The sequence below is a fragment of the Nylanderia fulva genome, unplaced genomic scaffold, assembly GCF_048542155.1.
Source record: "Nylanderia fulva isolate GAGA-0341 unplaced genomic scaffold, ASM4854215v1 Scaffold16, whole genome shotgun sequence".
Lineage (NCBI taxonomy): Eukaryota > Metazoa > Arthropoda > Insecta > Hymenoptera > Formicidae > Nylanderia > Nylanderia fulva.
Window position 1 is genome coordinate 709,761 of NW_028189835.1, and position 21,420 is coordinate 731,180.

The 21,420-nt window shown below is 30.9% G+C and overlaps 1 protein-coding gene across 8 annotated transcripts in view; it reads right to left on the bottom strand.

Annotated features, from left to right (window-relative positions):
* Positions 1 to 2,778: 2,778 nt before the first annotated feature.
* The window catches only part of LOC114928531 (cholecystokinin receptor type A), a 41,788-nt gene continuing 23,146 nt past the window's right edge, over positions 2,779 to 21,420 (bottom strand). For 7 of the 8 annotated variants that reach the window (XM_029299778.2, XM_029299775.2, XM_085480765.1 and 4 more), the window contains 8 exons: positions 21,127 to 21,241; positions 12,420 to 12,617; positions 10,713 to 10,898; positions 9,728 to 9,897; positions 8,595 to 8,831; positions 7,494 to 7,738; positions 6,836 to 6,966; positions 2,779 to 5,147 (listed from right to left, as the gene is read on the bottom strand). In XM_029299778.2, coding sequence (XP_029155611.1) covers positions 5,110 to 5,147; positions 6,836 to 6,966; positions 7,494 to 7,738; positions 8,595 to 8,831; positions 9,728 to 9,897; positions 10,713 to 10,898; positions 12,420 to 12,617; positions 21,127 to 21,241 — 1,320 coding nt within the window. In that variant the 3' untranslated portion in view covers positions 2,779 to 5,109. The remainder of the gene's footprint in view (positions 5,148 to 6,835; positions 6,967 to 7,493; positions 7,739 to 8,594; positions 8,832 to 9,727; positions 9,898 to 10,712; positions 10,899 to 12,419; positions 12,618 to 21,126; positions 21,242 to 21,420) is intronic. The other variant, XM_085480766.1, reaches the window with a different exon arrangement.

Genomic DNA, 21,420 nt, shown 5'->3' on the forward strand with positions numbered 1-21,420 from the left:
CTGCTGGAAAAACGGATTAAGTTAATCGTTCTACACACATGATCCTAATTCAATTTCTAATCCCTTGATTTCTGTGTTGATATTGTGAACTGAAATTAATTTTTTTTATATTTATAATTATTCAATATATATTGTATATATTACTAATAATTTAGTTTATATTAAATTAATTTTATATTATATATTAACTTTCATATTTTATTTTGTTAAGTTTAATATTGAATTATAATATCGTACCTTTATTCGAATATTTTTAATTCGCGGACAAATAAATATTAGTATTATAAATATGATATATAAAAATATATTATATTATATTATATATATCGTTAAACTTTTAATTGTTATTAAATAAGTAAAATTTAATTAATAATTAAATAAAATATAAATATAGTAACATGTAATAAACGAGAGAGAGATTACTGCGTTCATAATTTACGTCAATTAATAATATAGATAGCATTTTATTTTTTGCAATTAATTAATTGCGGATTGCGTCAATAAAAATTGCCGTTGAGCGTCATATAAATTACAATACATACAGAAAATAAAACTGCAGAAAGGCAAATTAAACAATGGCTATCCGGTGGTAACGGTATTAAATCTGGTTTCCATTACAATGGTCGGATTAGCTTTAACCGTTTATTCGAAATGCAAATTAAAATGGATTTACCATTGTTCCATCTCTCATGTAAAATGTATGACAAGTTCAGTAAGAAACAAACCATAGGATTGTTCACGGCCAATTTTAGATAATCAAATATTTCGTCAATAAACGCGTTTGTAATTTGTGCACAACTCTGCCAGAATTATATAGATTACACACGCATAAATGAAATGTGTAGCAAGAGAAAAATAGTGATTAAAATTCATTAAATATATAAAAATAATTAATATATAAATTAAATGTATCTCGTACGCGTATTGTGTGTGTATTTATAATTCATAATTTTTATAAAAATTACATAGTAATTTTTTTATTTCGAATAAAATTGTATCAAGTATGTAAACATTTTTATATATTATTTATAAAAGTGAAACATCAAGCAAACATGTTATTTTCGATTTACTGTCAAGAAACTTTCAATCTAGTCGGTTAGATAGAGGAATAGAACGAGAAGTATATTTCAAGAATGATAAACCAGATATAAAATATGATGAGAAAACGAGTAAATCTTTTATCAGAAACTTTACGATCTAGTGCCTTGAGAGAATATATTTTGCTTACGAGATTACCGAGAGTTTATATCGCGCGAAAAGATTACATAGCCAACAAAATCGAACCCCTTCTTTTATATAAAGTAAATAATATTTTTATTAGATAAAAACAATTTCTGAACGATAGCCGCGCTTACGAAATGCCATCACAAAAACTTTATGTATTATGCATAACATTCCGGATGGTTTTATTAATCGCATTAAACATCGGGCAGCCAAACTTTTCGAGATTTGTATAAAAAGCCACGGAAATAACGCGAGAAACCGTTTTTTGCATATGACTCTTTAATGAATTTATTCAATAACTTCATTTCCAGTCACGTCCTCGCATCTATTTCCATAACTTTTCGTGACAAGAACGAGATTAAATATTGTAGGAAAATGATAAATGCACGTGACGTAATATATTGAAGTATTTTCGTCCTTTGGGTTTTTACTCCCTGAAACAAGCCATAGTCTCTGATTAATAATTGGGTTGGGATAAATTCCTCGTGGACCGATAAGACACGAGATTAAGTGGCCGACATGGGACAATATCCTTTCTTAGCTTTACAAGAACTCATGTTTGTATAGATGTAACCCAGCTTTACCTCAACCTTTGCGGTAAGAATTATTAATCCAAGAAAAAGTAAACAATAGCGATACGATTCACATATATATGTATGTAGGTGTACAAAAAATTTGAAAGATGTTCTTTGATATGAGAATTTTTATTGAGATATTTTTAATCAAATTTTTTCATTTCTTTTCAGGAGAATTCTCACACACACACAATATAGATTTTATTGTATCGAAAAATTGAATTACAAAAAAGTCTCACTCTGTGATTGCTTGATTTGTCGAATGTATATTGTATATATATATATATATATATATGTATATAACTCGACGAGAGTAGAGTAACAAAAAAAATAGATTTTTTTTTTAACATTTTCTCCATATTCTCTTGATTATTATATTCCGCAATATTCTGCAAAACAAACACATGAAACGAAAACTTTATAAAGTAATCTGTAATCAATTTCTTTGTGAGAATGTCCTTTCACAACGAGCGTGTCAATGCAATGAACAAAAAATTAATAAAAGTATAAAAGTATATTTTACAGATAGGTATATTAATGTATTACGTAACAGAAGAAAGTTGCGTTACATCACGATCAATTTTCTTTTAACTTGCTTACATAATTACATTTGTACTTATTAAAACAGAAATTTAATCCAAGTCAAGATCTTAATTAAGATTCTAGTTAAAACTAACGGAATTAATATTTCGATAAAATATTATTTTTCATGAGTGTATAAAATTATTCTCGCATCTTGTTATGTTGTTGGATAGAAGGATCATAGTTTATGTTTTAATTTAAAATTTATTTAAGCTCGTGGAAATGTTTTCCATATTTAGAAAATAACGTAGAAAACAACAGACGGTGAAAATGAAACACTTTTACAGTATTCATTCATCAGAGAAAATGTTGGAGAACTAAAGGACAGAGTAAATAGTGAAATTGGGAGAGCAAAGGACTCTTGAAATTCAATCAAAAAATAAAAGCGAGATTGTAGTTGTGTTGAAAAAAGTTTATTAAACATCTTTGCGCAGTGTCTAAAATCGATCAAATCTTATTTCTATTTTGTTACAAGTGTTGCAGCGGCGCGAAGAACTTTCGAATATATTTTTTCAGAAGAATATAGAACCCTACGAGGAACAAATTTTATTTTTATACGCGATGCACAATCTGTATTTTTGCAAATAATTATGTGATGCCGGTTGAGCCACGATATGTTTATCTTAACAGAATTTAAGTAGTAATATCTATATTTCGTCGTACAATATAACGATCAATATACTTTTTGTACATAGAGATATATCCATTGCATTTATGTGTAACTTTTTTTAAACATTTAAACATTTTTAATAAATAAAAAACATACATGTAACATTGTTATATTATTAGATTAAAAGATTATATAAGAGAAATTGAGAAGTATATCCAAACAAACACAGTTATTTAATAAAAGCAGCAGTTTCAAAACTTTAGGCGGATATAGATTTTTCATTATATATACAATATTAATATATATTTCACAGAAATCTGATATCTCTGGACGTGGAAAAACTACTATTAATAATGAGAAGTATTTTCATGATATTTAAAAATATATTAAAATGATAAATGGATTCAAGAGTAAATTCTTTTTAAAATGCGCAAATTTTAATGTAGCAATTTGTAACAGGCTTGAATCTGTGTGAGTGCTCGCGTTACACGAGCAATAATACTTGGTCACGAAAAAAGACATTAAAGTATTATATATAAATGTAAAACTCTGGAAACACAGCAAGTACGGCTTTAAGCGACGTGGCTGTATATATATTATATCTCGCGTTATCATTTAAGGGTTATTCCCTGGCAGGTTCATGAAACGTGTGCAACAGGTGTATCAAAGATATGTATGATGAAAGTTATGAGAACTGCATATAACATGTGGCATTTGTATATAAAAATTCTTTTTTCCTCTTCTTCTCTCTTACACGCGGAGAACGATACATTTTGTCAAAAAAAATCTTTTTAAGCACACACCAAATGTATTTCTGGAGCGATAATTAATTAATGGCAAAGAATTAATAGAAATTGAATTAAATATCACCTAATATTGGAGTTATAAAATGGAATTATTTGTAAACTATATTTGATACATTTTGTCAAAAAAAAATCTTTTTAAGCGCACACCAAATGTATTTCTGGAGCGATAATTAATTAATGGCAAAGAATGAATAGAAATTGAATTAAATATTACCTAATGTTGGAGTTATAAAATGGAATCATTTGTAAAATATATTTGACTGGATATAATATGTGTGCAAACATTAAATTTAAAACTGCTTCTCAAAATTAGCATAAGTAACATAAATGAGCAAGCGTTAAGCTGAAATAGCATAACTGTGTTTGTTTTCCACATAAAACTCCGTTTACTGAATAAATATGTTTTACGGCTCTACAGCTTTAAGCTTACCTGTGCGAAAGTGCTCAAAGCGCTTTTAACATTCTTTTTATGAATACTTGAAAAACATTATTTCGCAAAATCAGATGAATTATTAATCTTCCGAAAATGCATTTTTTACGATATCGCAAAAATTTAATTAGAATGTGCTATATCATTATTATATATTAAATATATTTCAAGGATAAGAACCTGATGAAAAATTACAATTTTTTTCAATATTTGTAACTATCATTTTGAAGTATTTTATCATTATTAGAAACGTATCGATCAATTATACACTTAATATATGACTTATTAATGAATATCAATTTCATCAATTTTAAATTGTTAATTCATTAAGATATATAATATATTTGACAAACTAATTTAATTTTACGTATCTGCGATTACATTGTAAAAAACTTTCATCCGTCCGATCTGTTTGACAGAGATCTGTACAAAAAACACTAACGCGATATTATATTTTTCTATGAATGCGATCGATTTTATGCGGAATAGAAAAATAAGACATATTCAACGGAGAAGCCGGCAAGATACTATATAGAGACGTTTCTCCGAACCTTTCGTAATCTCCATATATGAATGAACTAAAAGTATAAAAAGAGATCTCCCGAAATTTCTATGTTAGGCCAAAAAATACGCGCCTCGACGTCGATGCATCTCGCTTACTTTCGCTTAATCGTAAAGGAAGTTGAGATTGTCCATGCAAGAAGATCTCGATGAGCAATGAGACGCACACGCGAGTGTTTCCTTGCCGCTTCCACGACAAGCGATCCTGTCGGCGGGCGAGCGCCAGGATATTTTCAGGAAGAAATCCTCCTCCTGCTCGCGAAATTGGGGCAGAGATACATTCGGTTCCGTCGCCCCATCGCATAATCCGCACGACCTATACTAGACGCGATCTTCCTCCTCCAGCAACCGAACCACCTCTGAAACAATATTCCCGTCCCGTGAAGACGAGCGTTCATACAAATACTCCGGATTTTCCGTATTCGAAATAATCATTATTTGTTTCACTCAAGCCCGATATAGTGTATCCGTCTAAATCCGCAAATTCATTCATTCGGATCAGATGCGATAGGATATTTTTTCTTCTTTGGTAAAAATAAAGATGTACTCGAAATTTTTTAACACGACGAGAGAGAAAATTATTTATCAAGCGAAATTCTCGTAGAGAAATTTAAACAGATTCATCTTCCGAATTAGAATCCGGATTATATGGATATTCGGACTTGAGTAATTATTTTTCAGATAATGTAGAATGTTAAATCGTTCACATATTTTTACCAGTCTTATATTTTTGCACAAATTATTGCACGGATAAAAAATAAAGATTACGGAAAAATACATTTTTTACGAAATAAATTTTTAAGAATAAAAAGGAAGCAATGCATTTGTGATGAGGGGAAAAAAGCTGGAATATTATCTTCACGTGGAAATTTATTTTAAATTGAAGTGTGTCGAAAGATAAGCAGCGCTTATAGTTTTTATGAAATTCATTATTATTTATTGCGTTACGTAATCTGATTAACAACACATGACAATTCTCAAATTTATTGTTGAATTTAAATTCGAGATTGTTATAGATTACTATTACATTTTATATGGCCATTTTATCTGGCAATCAAACTGCACAATGTTTCAATGTTTAATGATTTCAAGATAAAACGCAAAAAAACAACTGCCAAAAAATCAATTTTGAAATTGACATAAAATTTTATTTTTAATATATGTTTAAAAAATGCCATGATCCAAAAAAATTATGTTCTAAAGATGGTATTTTTTGCATAATAATCTCCAATTATCTATGATGGATCGATATTAGTTTGTCATCCGTAAGATAAAACTAGTATATCCTGTTTTGTGAAAACATATTCTCATTTTTCGCTACACTTGCAAAGTAATAATTTTTTCCTCTTTTGACAATTAATTAAATCGCACATCAAATTTTTGAAGCACAAATTAAATGAATTTATGTGTACTATGTCTTATGTGTACGCGTTTGCTACTATTTATCGTTGAAATTCCTACTTTTATCTCCACATTATTATTATATATGCAGACCGAGAGGACAGTCGTATACAACAAATACAAATAATTAACGTTCACACAAGTAAGAATTAGAGCACGGTCTAATTATTCATTCAAAAGTTTAGAGACACATCCGGTGCATATATATAGTAAATGTAAGCCGGTATCTCATGAAGGAATTACACGTGGGAACACTAACGTATGCCATGAAAAGCCAGTGAATGTTCGAGACGGATATCGATCACGTCAGTGCTTTAGTTTAGTTTTGGTTACGAACTAGACTCTATTAACTTGGAAAATGTCATGCATTAGAAATGTACATTTTATTCGTATTTATTACAATATGGTATGTAAAATTTTTGTGTGTAGAATTTAATTAATGTTTTGACATGCGGTAAGATAAGCTGACAGACTTCTTGAAAGTTACGTGTAATGTTATGATAATTTGACAGAATCTGGGCCACTGTGGTATCATATATAACATCTCGAGGTAACGTAATCGGAATCTTGAAAATGATGGACGATGTCGCAACCGGATCTACGAGAATGACGATAATGAACGATCAACTTAGCGGTAGGATGATACCTGATCTGGCGACGAGGGATGCTCTGCCTAGATACACCGTCGAGTCATTTCCGCTTAATTCGCTGTTATTGCCAGCTTGCCCGGCATTTCCCGTGGCCGCCATAGCGATGTCGCTGTGTCTGCAACCTACCCTAAAATAAAACGCACGTCCGTTTACGTGACCGTTCCATTTACGATACAACTCCAGCCATGGATTCTTTCTTTCCTCTCTAGAATCGTGCAGTTCTTAAACTTTCTTCAAAAGGTGAATTTTTGTATTTATGTAACTAACATACGCAAAAACTTGTACGTTTCATAATTTTATGCATTCAATTCCATGCCGCATTTAAAAGGAACAAACTGAACTTTTTTGTAACTCTTAAGAACGAGCTCTGTTGTTAATAACTTTAACAAGGTTTGGTAGGAGAGATGGCTATTACGTAATTATAGCCTTCTTAACTAGTTGCGGCAGCTCCAAGAGGGAACTCTTCTACATATCTTCGGCGAAATTAATCCCTCGCCGGGTGAAGTAGTCCAAGTAGTACAACTCATAAAGAGAACAGATTTGAACAAGGGAGAGCTCCGTCTTACGTGTCGTCATAATTCCTTCAAGTTTACGTTTTGTCTGTGTTAAGGGATATACATATTATGCACGCGCGCGGTTTCACCTAAATTTTACCTCCAGCAACGGTGGCAGTCGAAGAGACCAAGGAACGCTTGACGAAATTTTCTGTTCATGAAACAGTACGTGATGGGATTGCAGCAGCTGGACACATAGGCCAATAACTGGACCAGACTGATGCCGGTGCTACCGACGATCGAATAGACCAGATCGGGCGCGAAAAGATACCATGTATTGATCACGTGCAGCGGCGCCCAGCACACGAAGAACTCGAGGACAATCACGAAGAGCATTCGGATCACCTGCGGCAACCCAAAAAGAAGACGCCTCTTCAATGCGGCGAACGAAACGTGTCTACTTAATATCCGGTCGCGAGTCAGAAACTACTAACCGGGCTGAAATATTCATGTTCAAATTTGTGATATTCTTGTATCATGCGTATTAATATGGCGCTACGATTGTCTTCTGATTCGAGCCCGGATCTATGCATGCATGCATGCGAGATTAAATCGTCTTACGCGCAAAATATATTACGATTTTTCCTCTATATATTTATAGACTGCAAATATACAGGGTGCAACTAAATTTCGGTGTATTTTCTATCCAATACCAGATTTTCTGGAAACTAGTTTTCTTCGGTGAACATATCCAGGTAATTTTCGAGTTATAAGGGAGCGAGAAAGAAAGACTTTTCGAAACTAAACTTTGTAGAGTGTAAATACTAACAAAACTCACAAAAATTCTTCAGTTAATTTTAGAATTGCAAGAAATGACCTCGACATTTTCGCCGAGGAAAAATCGCCTCCAAAATTGGCCGAAGAATTTGTTAATGGAAAGAAAATGGAGAAATTTTGCACCTTGTATATGTACGAGATTCTTTGCGAGTGAGCATTGCAGGGGAATAATAGAGGGTTAATATAGTCTCGCGAGTTGGCGATAAATATCTCTCGACCTGGCGTGCGCCAGTAAGCGCGGCTTTTTCCTACGTTCGCTCCAGATTTCGCGATTTCCTAGAAACCGGGACCCGCTACGAGCGCACTTTATATGCATGCAAAGCGCATACGTAATTACGCGTTAAATTTTACCGAAGCGGAAATCGCGCGCAAAGCATAGCGTTCGCATAGTTTCGTTTAATCAGTCGCTCGTATGAATGCATACCTTCTTCTTGGCCTCGATGCTTTTTCCCATGTAATTACTGCGTATCACGTGTTGTCTGCTAAACGGGCAGGTCGAGTCCTGCTGATCCTCGTTAGGGAGATCCTTCGTGTCCCGCGTTAAGCAGTTGCTTCCGTTCGCTCGTATCTGAATCCTGGATCCCTGGGACAAATCTGTACCGTGACACTTGTCGGTAAGAAGCACCCTGGAGACTACTGTCCGTGGTGACCGCACCTTTTTCTGGGAGGGGGATAAAGGGATGAGGAAGAGAATGTCTGGTTGATGATGTCTCGGTTAACTGTTACACGTGTTTTTGCTCGAACGTCTCGAAACGTCAAACGACTTCATTTGTCATTCTATTTCGCAAAATCTACCGCGGTCCATTTCGCTCGATCATGGAATCTCGATTAGCCGAGGGAAATTAATAATACAGTGGTTACACTCTCCCAATTTATAATCAAAACCGCAGCCGATTATATTAATAAGCTGCTTGTTATGATAATAAAATGATAATTAATTAAAGTAAATGAATTGTTAACCAGGATAATTACCCGAAAATTAAGCCCGAAAAAACAATTACGTATAATATTATCTATTAAATATATCTTTATGGATAACTGGCAATTTTTAGTATTTCAACTATATTAATTCTACGCTGGTAACAAAAAAAACAAAATTGAATTTCGTCAATATTAAAATAAACCAGATCTTTCAACAATTTATTTCAAAATTTAATTTGATAAAAAAACGTTAAACAAGAGATAACAATTTAAAAACATTTTTACAATTGCGAAATTTACTTTTTGCTTATATTTATAAAGGATGGAATAAAATAATATATTTTATAATATACTTTATTATAAAAATTTTTTTGTTTACTTATTATAGAAAATAATCTAAGGATATCTGTCAACGTCTGTAAGCAAAAGCTAATATCTTTGTATACGCATTGTTTAGAGAGATTTGATTAAACTAATTGCAGGATTAAGAGAAAATACTACAAACAAGACAAATAATTAAAACCATTAAGCGTTCGATCTCTTGTCTCTTCGGCGACGCTCAATATAAATCGTGATAATTTAATTTGACATTGATATTACATTTTCCAAGGTAATGTTTACTCAATATTTTCTCACCCTAGATGGTGCACCCTGAGCGCCTTGAAAGTGCCTCGAAGAAGACGAGAAGCCTCGACGCGACCTCGAAGTTGGACCGCAAGCGCGAAACGTCGTCGATCTTGCTTCTCTGTCATTGTTATTGTTGTAAGTTGAGCCTCGAACTGTCGCGTTAGACGCTGTTCTCTCTACTGTAATTCACAACGTTCACAACCTTCAATCTTGATACGAATTTGACTTTAAGACTATCTGCAAGTGGCATTTCATTACATATAACTTACAATTAGTTGACATTTGTGCCAAGTTACACTTGAGATTCGAGTAAAAGGATGTTTCGAAAAGTAACAGCAAATTAAATATTTTGATATCATTTAATCAGAGATATAACAATAGGTCAATTTTTTTATATATATAATTATCTTCTTTTTCAATACACTTCTTACACTGTTACACCAATAACTTCTTTATTCCATTACAAAAAAATGTTTTTGTCTTCAGCCAGGAATGCATCGTTTCTTCTTTGATCTTACAGCATTTCCCTATCCTTATTCCCTCTAATTAACATGTGTTTAGACGCTTTGAAAGGATAAAGATTTGAGAATGATAATAAAATTAAAGAAGCGGTGCATTCCTAACTAAAGGCACAACCAAAAATATTTTGTCTAATGGAATAAAGAAGTTGGTGCAACAATATAAAAAATGTATTGAGAAGAAGAATAATTATGCAGAAGATCGACATATCATTTGCATTTCTCTAATTGAATTATTTATCTCAAAATATTTAATTTATTTTTGGAGACACCCTCTTATATAGACGAAAACTATTAAGACGAAATTATTAATTGCACCATTAAACAATTTTGTTGATTTGTGTGTTTCACGTAATTCTTTCAAGAATTCTTTATTATTTCCAATAAAGTCGAATGTCAACGAACTGTTTTCTGACATCTCGCGAGAATTGACGTACACATGCATTTTGATATATCCGAAGCGACACTTGACTTACGTCTTCTAGTGCATGTCGACGACTGTCGTATCTCGAGCTTCAAACCGCGCCAGAGTTTTATCGCTATCAGCGAATAGGCCAGACTCATGAGCAGCAGTGGTATCAGAAGCAACGTGCCATCCAGGAAAAGATTGTACGCTCTCTCGGTACCGACATTCGGCCATTCTTCGCGACATTTACGTCTTCCTGAAAGCGTTATGCGAGAGAGATTTTCAATGGTTTAACCGTAAAATTCGACTGATTAGATAGAGCTGTGACGTAATCGGGAATTTGTATCCCAGTGGAAAACGACTATGCGGTTAAAACAGGGTCTCCTAATTTCTTATTTGTTCACACGGAGAACCTAAATGCAACCATTAATTAAAATTGTTAATTAAACATTATTCTATTTTTTTTATTTTATATAGAGTGTTTAATTAATTAATCAATTTTAATATATTCATATCTGTATAATTATGTATGTGTGTATGCATTTATTATAATGTATAATTAGATTAATATATCTATTAAATAATTTTATAATAATTTGTAGTATTATTAATTGTTGTAAAGTTGTTAAAATAATTACGTTATGTATGACAAATTTTGTATTCCCTAAATTCACGACGATAATTAATATTCTGGAAATTAACTCTTGTTAATGAAACGAAATGTAGGGAGTATAAAAATAAATGTGTGAAGTAGTCGGTAATGATGCTGCGATGCAATTAACTTTCATTGCCTCAATATCAAAGTTTAATAAGTCGTATACGATTTCTGTATTATATATATGGTATATTTTAATATAATATTAATATATAATATAATATCACAATATTACTCTTCACAATTTACTTTTAATATCTTAAGAAGAGAAGCCTGCATCAGAGAATGTGTAATTAATGCTGAAGGAACTATGTAATATAATGCAGTCATATTATCCTTATACATAGTTATAGATAGTTCATACATATATATTCTACATACACATATCTCTACTTTAGATTAGATTAAGTGCTAGAGATCTTCCGAATATCACGGCGAACACGAATTACTAATTGATATCTTAAAGCAATATATCGATATAATACATCGATTTTATGCAACAGATCACAAGTCAATCATAATTAATATTAAATTTAATTGTTTGGTACTAACTATTTATTATTGTTTTAAGATATCACTAATATTTCACTGATTAAAAGCACTTTTTTATTAGAATAAAAAAACATCTCTTACGTAACGAACAAAATTTTATCCGCACAAAGGGCTCAATTTCTTCTGTTCAATATTGCAGAGTGTTCAATATGTCTCAGTTGTTGGATAATATGTATATGTATAAGCCACCTACACCGACGAGTGCAATTCCCGGAGGAAGACGAGATGCGGATGTCGATATATTGGGCTGAGAGGAAAATGTCAACACGGTATAAAAAAAAGTTGGCCTCACTTCTGCGAATAGTTGCAACATATAACGTTTTTTTAACAAATATTGCAAATGTCGCGTTGCAAAGTACATGCATTCATGATTATTTAATGGCTGCAAATGGTTATTTTAAGCGCGTAAAAAAAGATGAATCGAAACAAACAATTTAATCCATAATTCTCATAGCTATTGTATTGTCAGTGCTGTGGTAAAATATTATTCGGTCACATTTGTTATTCATTTCTCCATGTTTGTTATTCGCTTAAATAAGATACAGGTGCCATGTATCAGCGTTCTCTTACCTCCACGCAAATCCTTTAATCGAGATACGATCAGGATCGGCGCGTTCCACGTAAGACTGAGAGTCCACACGACAGCAATCATTTTGTAAGCATGAAATTGTGTCTGCCATCGTCTCGACTTCAACGGTCGGCAAATAGCGAAGTAACGTTCTAGAGAAATAGCTACCAAAGTCCAGACACCCACCGACACCGACACGGCTGAAAGAAGCATATCTTGGATTTAAATCGTATCATCGCGTGCAAACTTATTGTCTGCCTTTATACTAAGATAATTTTTATATCTGATTCGTGACAGTTCAATTTGATAGTCTGTCTATACGGAACGGAGGAAAAAATGATATTGTATAATATTGTGCGATATATAACATATCGACGGTCGCGTTTGGTATATAATTTAATCTTTGTTATTCTGCTTGGAATTTAAATAAATCGATAGATTTAATTATCTGGAAGTAGGTTTTTTTCAATTTTCTGATGACGTCGAACTGGAAGAGATGAGAATATCGTTCCATTGTTAGCAAAAAGTATCAGTTGTACGTTGTCGGTGACAGGAAAAAAAAAGAGTTCAACATTCAATAACAGAAAGTTGAAGGGTTAAGGCTAGCTAGAGTTTCCACGATGTACATCGCACAAGAAATGAACGAAGCCACATGACGTGCAGCTTTTAGAGGACCGCTTTTATACTTCAGCTCATCGCTTTCTTTTCATCCCTATCAGTCGGTAGACGAAAGCTGTCGGTAGAGAGAAATTTCTATTTAAAAGTGTCGCCAAACAACTTTCACGATGTACAACTTTAAGTACACACAGATGGAAAAAATAGAGGATTTAATGAGAAAGTTCTCTTTACTTTGGTGATGGAACCAATTGCAAAATTCTTTCATTTTGATCGTGCCTTCTTTACGCGGTGTTTCATGTCAAGGCTATAGACAGAAAATTCTCTTTAAGATCGAATTATTTGATCGGGAAATTTGATCGAATTACTTTACTTGGAAAACACTTTGTTCATTTATCGTTATTTAGTCTGATTGCGATTTCACTTTGCAAAAGTAATATTACTGTGTATAGGTAAACAAATACAATTGCAATTTTCTTTATTAAGAACAAATTCGTTGATAAATTTGAAATGAATTTTATTGTTTGGCAAAAATTTCGAGGCAAGACGGTTCTCATTTTTTATCTATATGTAATAAAATTTTTCATTAAAATAATTTTAATTTTATTTGAAAATTACTCAAGGATGTCATTTTATTATCCATTCATACTCTTTAAAAAAAATTAAAGTTTAGTAAAAGGGAAGGGGGCTTTTTTTAATCTTGTTTAAAAAGCTTGAAAATTCCAATCTTCCGACATTTTTGTTATATAAGATACAATTAATTCCAAATAAATTAAAAAATTATTGTCAAGAGAGATAACGTGCGTAAGAAGTAGGACATTTTTTATGAAAGTATAGGATATTACATTAAAATAATTTTCAATTTAATTTAAGAACACGCATTACAATATCTAGAATCACAAGTACAAATTATCTCATTTAATATAGATTTTTGATCGACACAGCAATTAAAATACACGTACTATTAATTTAATATAGATTATAAACAAGATTATCTGTTGTAATTAGTACTTTAGTTACGGTGTCTGTAGAGTACATGTTTAGTATGTGTGCAAGTGTTACAGTTTTTTTCCATAATTTTTGTAAAAATTATTTCGTGATATCGAATATATCGACGACGATACTATACGATGTTAACAACAATATTAAGTTTTTGCGCAAAGTTTTTAAGAAATTAAGGGAAAGTATTCGCGGTAGCAAATACAACTTAAATAAATTAAATAATTTAAATAAGCAAGGTCATGGGGATACCATTAATTCGGTTTAATTACAACAAAAAGTTAATTATGCACTTTGAAAAGACAAACAATGCAAGAAGTTGGAACTAATTTGCACACAACAGAGATAGTCAAAGTTAACAAAATTAATGGTTGAAAGCGACTCGTGGCACTTGTTCACAATATTACGTAAATTGCTTCGAAAAAAAAGTTCTTTTTTATTCTTTTTATATACATATATTTGATAACATATATATATATATGTATATATACATATTTTATCAACAATGAACGTTATTTATAACATGCTACATTTACAATATTAGACAACACAAGCGCGCGCTTCGTGCGCTACTTTGTGCGCTACTTCGTGCGCTTTGATATCATTTATGTATTGTTTATTCTGTAATTGTCAAATTGTTAATTTTCGCAATGACAGTTGTTTGATGTCATAACCATAATTTTAATTCGCCGAATTACTATGTACATAATTTTAATTCCAGAATTTTTATTATGTACATAATTTTAAATCGCCGAATTTCTATTATATACATAATTTTAATTCCCGAATTTCTATTATGTATATAATTTTAATTTATTGAATTTTTATTATGTACATAATTTTAATTTGCCGAATTTTTATTGTATTGTTTGAAGACTATTTTGTACAGATGTATCTCTATATATATTTTTCTCATTTTGTTTTAATTTAATCGAATATAATTCCGAGCGCGAAGAAAAGTTATATTATTCTTTGATAATAAAACCTTAAAAATTGCAATGCATGTATAAAATTATTATTGCATATAATGTATGCATAAAAGTATATTTATTATTTACGTGATTAATAAAAATTTAATATATAAATTTTTAATAAAAAACAATTAATATAATTTTCTACAAGAATCTTTCGATCTGTACGTGTCCGCTATGCTGCACGGCTCTGCACGCTGCACGATGAAAGCAACTCTCTCTTTCTAGCCTTTTCATCAGATTAATACATCCCACATGTCCATCATACTGCGCGGTTCGCGCGAAACTGATTCTCGAGCGGAGTATCGCAAGCGCGGGCCTGATGGTCACATGACTAGTAATCACGTGACCACTGGTCACGTGACCATCGGGCCCGCGCTCGTGATACTCCACTCGAGCCTCGAGAATCAGTTTCGCGCGAATCGCGCAGCGTGATGGATGTATGGGGTATGGAGTTTCGCGTGAGTCTAATAAAAGTGTAAATATTTAATCACAAAAGATTCTTGTAGAAAATTTTATTTCTTTGTTTGTATTTTCTGTAAAAGATTTAAATATTGAATTTTTATGTGTTACATAATTAAAAATTATTATATTTTTATGCATTAATTGCAATAATAATTTTTGTATGCATTTTTGTCGCAATTTTTGGAATTGTATTATCAAATAATAATTATATTTGGTTAGATTAAACGATATATATATCGTTTCGTTTAATCTAACCGAATATATGCTACATAAATATGCGAATTTTAGATTAGTTGATTAATCGCTTTTTGATGACTTTATATCGCCTATTACAGCCTAATTAATTAAAGTCAAAATTTTCCATTACACAATTAAGTGAAATTAAACGTCAACGAGATTATAGAATAATTAATGGTTAGTCTTGTGCATATTTTGGAGTCGCATATATGTATCTCGTACAAATTCACGTATAGTTGTTAGTTTTGTTGATACAACGTGAAAGCCTTTCGTCATTTTAACGTCCTTAATATGAACTATGATGAGATATGATAATGGAAGTAACGGAAAATATATAACATACTAGGCAAAATTGAGAGGGACGGTGGCCTTTTTGAGAACGTCGCTTAAAGCTGACATTATTCGATAAATTTACGTTACACTCTTGGATTTATATTTCACTAGTAAACTTTCGCATATGGCAAAATGAACGTCCATCTAGCCGTCCTACGCCTTGTGTGACCTTTATGGCGATGTTCATTCATGCCCTCAGTTTTAAAGCCGGAAAGGAAATGCACGACGCGGCAAAGTTAGTTCAAATTGCAATTTATTTTTCGCTCGAGTAACTTTGCCGATACAGAGGAAGGATATGTGCTGCTATTTTTATCGCGAACGTGGAACAATACCGAGATAAAGATAAAAGTAATAATTTTATTATAAACAATGTGTGTATACTTATTATTTCCATAAAATGTTACAGTTAATTATGATCACTGTAACGCAAATCTGAAACATTCATTTACTTGTTTTCAATTATGTTTGCACCAAAATTTATATAAAAAACTTTTTTAAGAGAGACATTTCAATACGCTCTTTATTAATGTATGTAATAATTAATATGGCGTGGCACGTCAAGTTCGTTCATTACGTAAAAGTGATATATCGTACGCTACAAAAATCCTTCATGAGCGTGATTTTTTTGTTATCGTATACACGTATATACTCGATGCACATTCTTTGTTCTTTGTAAAAAAAATCCTTGTTAAAATCTATTATTCGTCTATTCGTTTTTTACGTGAGTGAGACGCGTAGGATAGTTTTTTGGGTGGGCGGATTTAGGTCGTTGTAAAAAAAAGGCTGATATAATTCGCGACAATGAAAGAAAAAAAATGATTATATCCCATTTTGGTGCCGCTGATAATAAAAGTGTCTCGAGGAAAAAAACGATATTTATACATTACGAAAAGAAGATTATATTTTACATATATATGAATCTCCTTGAAAATCCTTCGTATGCTTGTGCAAATAATCCATTGAAAAAATATACATATACGCGATAAAACGAAAATTCTTAATAAATCGACGAGCACAAGACTATCTTTATCTTTGATTTCCTTTATCCTTTTTATGCATTCGATATGCACATCGCGGGTTATTGTTATGCGTGCAAAAGTTACGTTCGGTTTTACGGTTGCGCAATCGTGTGCTGTTGTGCAATCGCGCGTATATATTGTAACTTTTAAAAATCCAATATCATGAAGCTCCAAAGAAGAATATGAAAAGCAAACAGTGAGAATCATTAGCGAGATTTACCAAATGATAATAAATATTTTATCAATACCTTATAGTATATTTTATTTTAAGATAAACGCTTTATTTTATATTACTTATATGTATGTGCATATTATATGCATATTATATATAAGTATTATATATGGTTTTATTACATGAATATCAAATCATAAGCAAGCAATAAATTTGATAGCGCGTTATATACATCTAAAAAAATATCAAAACATCCCAAGGAATTCAGGGGTGTAATAAAAGTTCCTGCCGAAGTATGAGGCATCATTTTCCTTTATCGGTGAATATTCGAAACGCGATTTTCACGGAAACAATCACTATTGGCGCATTTGAATTCCGCAAATGTGGCGAGGCTATTATGAAATACAACAAATATGCATACAACAAATATCTATCGGAATTTTTTTTGGAATAACATTTCTTTACAATCGAAATTAGACTTTCGAAAGCATACCAACGCTCATTATACAGCGTAATTTTATCCGAGCAATTATCTGTTGCCACAGCTTCCAATACACAAAGATAAAATGTAATAAAATTTAATAACCGCACGTGCGCGGTTCGTTAATATATAAAAATCATTATTATACTTGAGAAATATTTAAATTAAATGCATAAATTTTATTTATATTTAATTTTTTATTACATAACAAATATATAATATATTAATTTTATTATATAATATAAAACTATCTCTCTTTATCTCTATTTTATTTTATTCTTATTATATATGTATAACATTTTATATAATATTTTATATAATATTTTTATTATATATAATATATATGTTTACGGTTATTTTCATTAGTTACAATGTCTAGCAATCCAAAACATTAGCATGACATCATTACGGTTACCCGACGTACATAGCGCAATAGCAATTTGCTGTTCGCTCAGCAAATATATCACGTCTGACAGCTACAAGCTCTTTGAGTATTGCATTGGTAGCAGATTAATCGTTACATCAAAGATCTAAAGATACGTTTATCTATTTATTATCAAAAAGAGCTAAGAAAATTTAAATTATATCAACCGCCTTTTTTAATAGCATTTTATTGTCTTATTTTTTAATAATTATTATTATATTGTTTATATAAAAATGTTAAAGGATTTATTACAACAATGTCTTATAAGAAGAACATTTTTCAAATAATTTTTATGTAAAGATTCAGACATATCTTTCTCTCTCAGTAATGTTTTTCTTGATTTTCAAATCTTCATCAAATATTTATTTACGAGCTTTTCTAAAAGATTTTGTTTTATTGTTGACTGCTTGTTATCAATTGTTTCCAATTTTAACATTTACATATTTATATAATTTTTTTTATCAAAACATTATACAATACTTTCAATACATTTGTTTGAATTATCTTTAATATTCCATCAATGGCGAAAGCAAAATACGCCGCGAGCAAAAGTGGCTGTTGTACGAAATTTTTGTGAAAAATACCAGCTTTCAAAAAGAAATTGTAAACTCGAGAAAAATGCATCACAATTTTAAATTCTTTCGAATAATCGATTCTATATGCATTTTGTTAAGGGTATAGTGAAAAGATCTTAGGCGTGCATAAAAACAAAATTCAACGTTCGCGTTCAATAAGTAGTTACTTTTCCATAATTATCTCTCAGGTTTTTAACCATATAAAGCTAATCATTATCCCGTATCGTAACATTATATTTGAAAATGTTATTACAACATGTCGACAAGAATAACAAAGACATCGTGTGCTCCCTCAAGAATGTTTCCCTAATAGTGTATCTTTCTCCTGTCCCGCCATTACCGTCGCATTTGCTTAGTATCATTCTCTTTTACTCTCAATACGAGACTTTAAAATTGCATGTAATAGCTGCAATTTCCATAAGAGCTTTTCATACTTTTGAAACACACAATTGAGACTCGTCAAAGTATGCGCATCTTTATTGTTACATTTTCAACAAAAATTCGATATCAATAAAGATTAATATTACTAAAAACGTCGAAAATTTAAAACATTATACATATCTGCAGCTAAAGGCCCAGTGCGTGTCGAATAATTTTTCAAACTATATATTAATGTAATTTTTTTATTTATATAGAAATTATTTAAAAAATAAAATGTGCGGAGAAATTTAATATTGAACGAATAAATCTTTTTTTCCCTGTGTTATCTATATAAAAACGTGACTTTTTCTTACATTCTTTATTGCGAAAATACCGATCTTTATATAGAAGATAAAAGAATAAATTTTTCTGTCTAATTAAAAATAAAATGTCACGATAAATCATTAAACGCATTTCATTACGAATAAATGACAAAGCGAAATAATTCTGCGTAATTATTTGAATAATTACACTTAGTAATTGGATCTTTATTCTTTGATAAAACTTTCGAGGATATAAGACATGGAAATTATTCAAGCATACGCGATTTTAATTTGCACTCATTGTACCAGTATCGCTATTTCCGTCTTTTTCCAATCAAAGTTTATATATACGGAAAGGGAAGACGCGATAAATTATGGAAACGGATCTTCTTCGTCTGTACACTTTCGCAAATTAAACTAAATCGATTATTGAGGAAATTGAACAGCGGAAACTATTCTGAATCCAAGTTGAAATATACGGAAGTTTATCCATCATGTTATATAACAAATGTGTATATAATATTCATCTCTAACAACAAAGCGCCGTTTATTCAATCGATATTGCCAGATTAAAGCCAGTCCGACTATAAAATAATCACTTCATGCGTTGATTTATACGAACAAGCACAGAAATAAATCCAGATTAAGCAGTTATTCGCTGAGTTGCGTTCGTATTATTTTTCCTTTTCTACTTTTGCAATTTTTTACTCTTCAAAGACACTTTTATATTTGTACAATTATGTATATACGCGATATAAAGTGCGCTACACAAAAAATATAATTGCATTTTTTTAGAGAGAGAAATATAGAATAAAAGCTATTATTCTCATCTAGCGCATATCTCCAAGGAAAGATATTACATTACCGCTCATTCTCAGTGCTTTTATGAAAGAATGATTATATCTATACTAAATTCTAACGTTTGTATTAATATGTGCATAATTATAAGTTTCTATAAAATTATAAATTTATATTTATTATAAAATTACAAATTTATATATTAAGAACAATTTAATCACGTTTTTCATAATAGAATATAAAATTAAAAATATATTTATACAAAAAATCGAATTAGTAAAAGTTTATATTTAATTATAAAAGCCATGTATATATTAAGGCAAAAATATTAAATCCGCTTAATAAAAAAGATTTTTTATAATAACGGTAACATAATAAAGGTGTTAAGAAAAACGACTTATTTATGTGTTTATTTTTTATTCATCAATAAGGCTCTCGATTGTTTACAGATTTTTCTCGATTTAATCGCTTGAAAGAGCTAAATACTTGAAAATATGTCTTATTTTAGTTCGTTATACAGAACACATTTTAGATAAATAATTATGAATTTTATTAATTAATTAGCAGATTAACGATTTATTACTTCTTAACGTCAATTACAATTAATTAACAAAATAACGATTACCTTGCACTTTAATAAATTATCGGGATAAAAAGGTCGTCGATGTGAACTTAAAACAATTATTTTTAATAATCTAATAATTCTTTATTTAATAAATTTTCCGCCTACATCTTGAGAAATATTTTAGTGAATAAACGTGCCTTTTGTGATTTTCAAGATATTATTTTAGTTTCTATGGATTTGTGAAAATCTCTCTGGTCTCTATTATTATTATATAATGTATAATACAATAGAGAACGGTAAGACGAAGATTGGACGTCTATTTCCAATAATATCCGATTTTTATATCATTGAACACGTTGAGCTGACACTTACCTTGAAAATAAGGTATCAGTTTACACATTGTGAGACCAAAAACAAAGTTCTTGAGAATCTGACCCAGAAGAGTAAAAGGCATACAGAACACACCAAGCAGAAGATCCGATACAGCCTGTAACAGAGGTCAGAGGAAATTTTAATTACGTTTTTTTACTTTTTTATTTTTTTTCGAAATAAAGGTATAGAAAATATATCGACTGTAAAAATGTAGAGTAAGAAAATAACTGATTATACGGATACGATTAAACAATCAGAACAGCCATTGTTTTTTATTTAAAGATTTATTTTGCC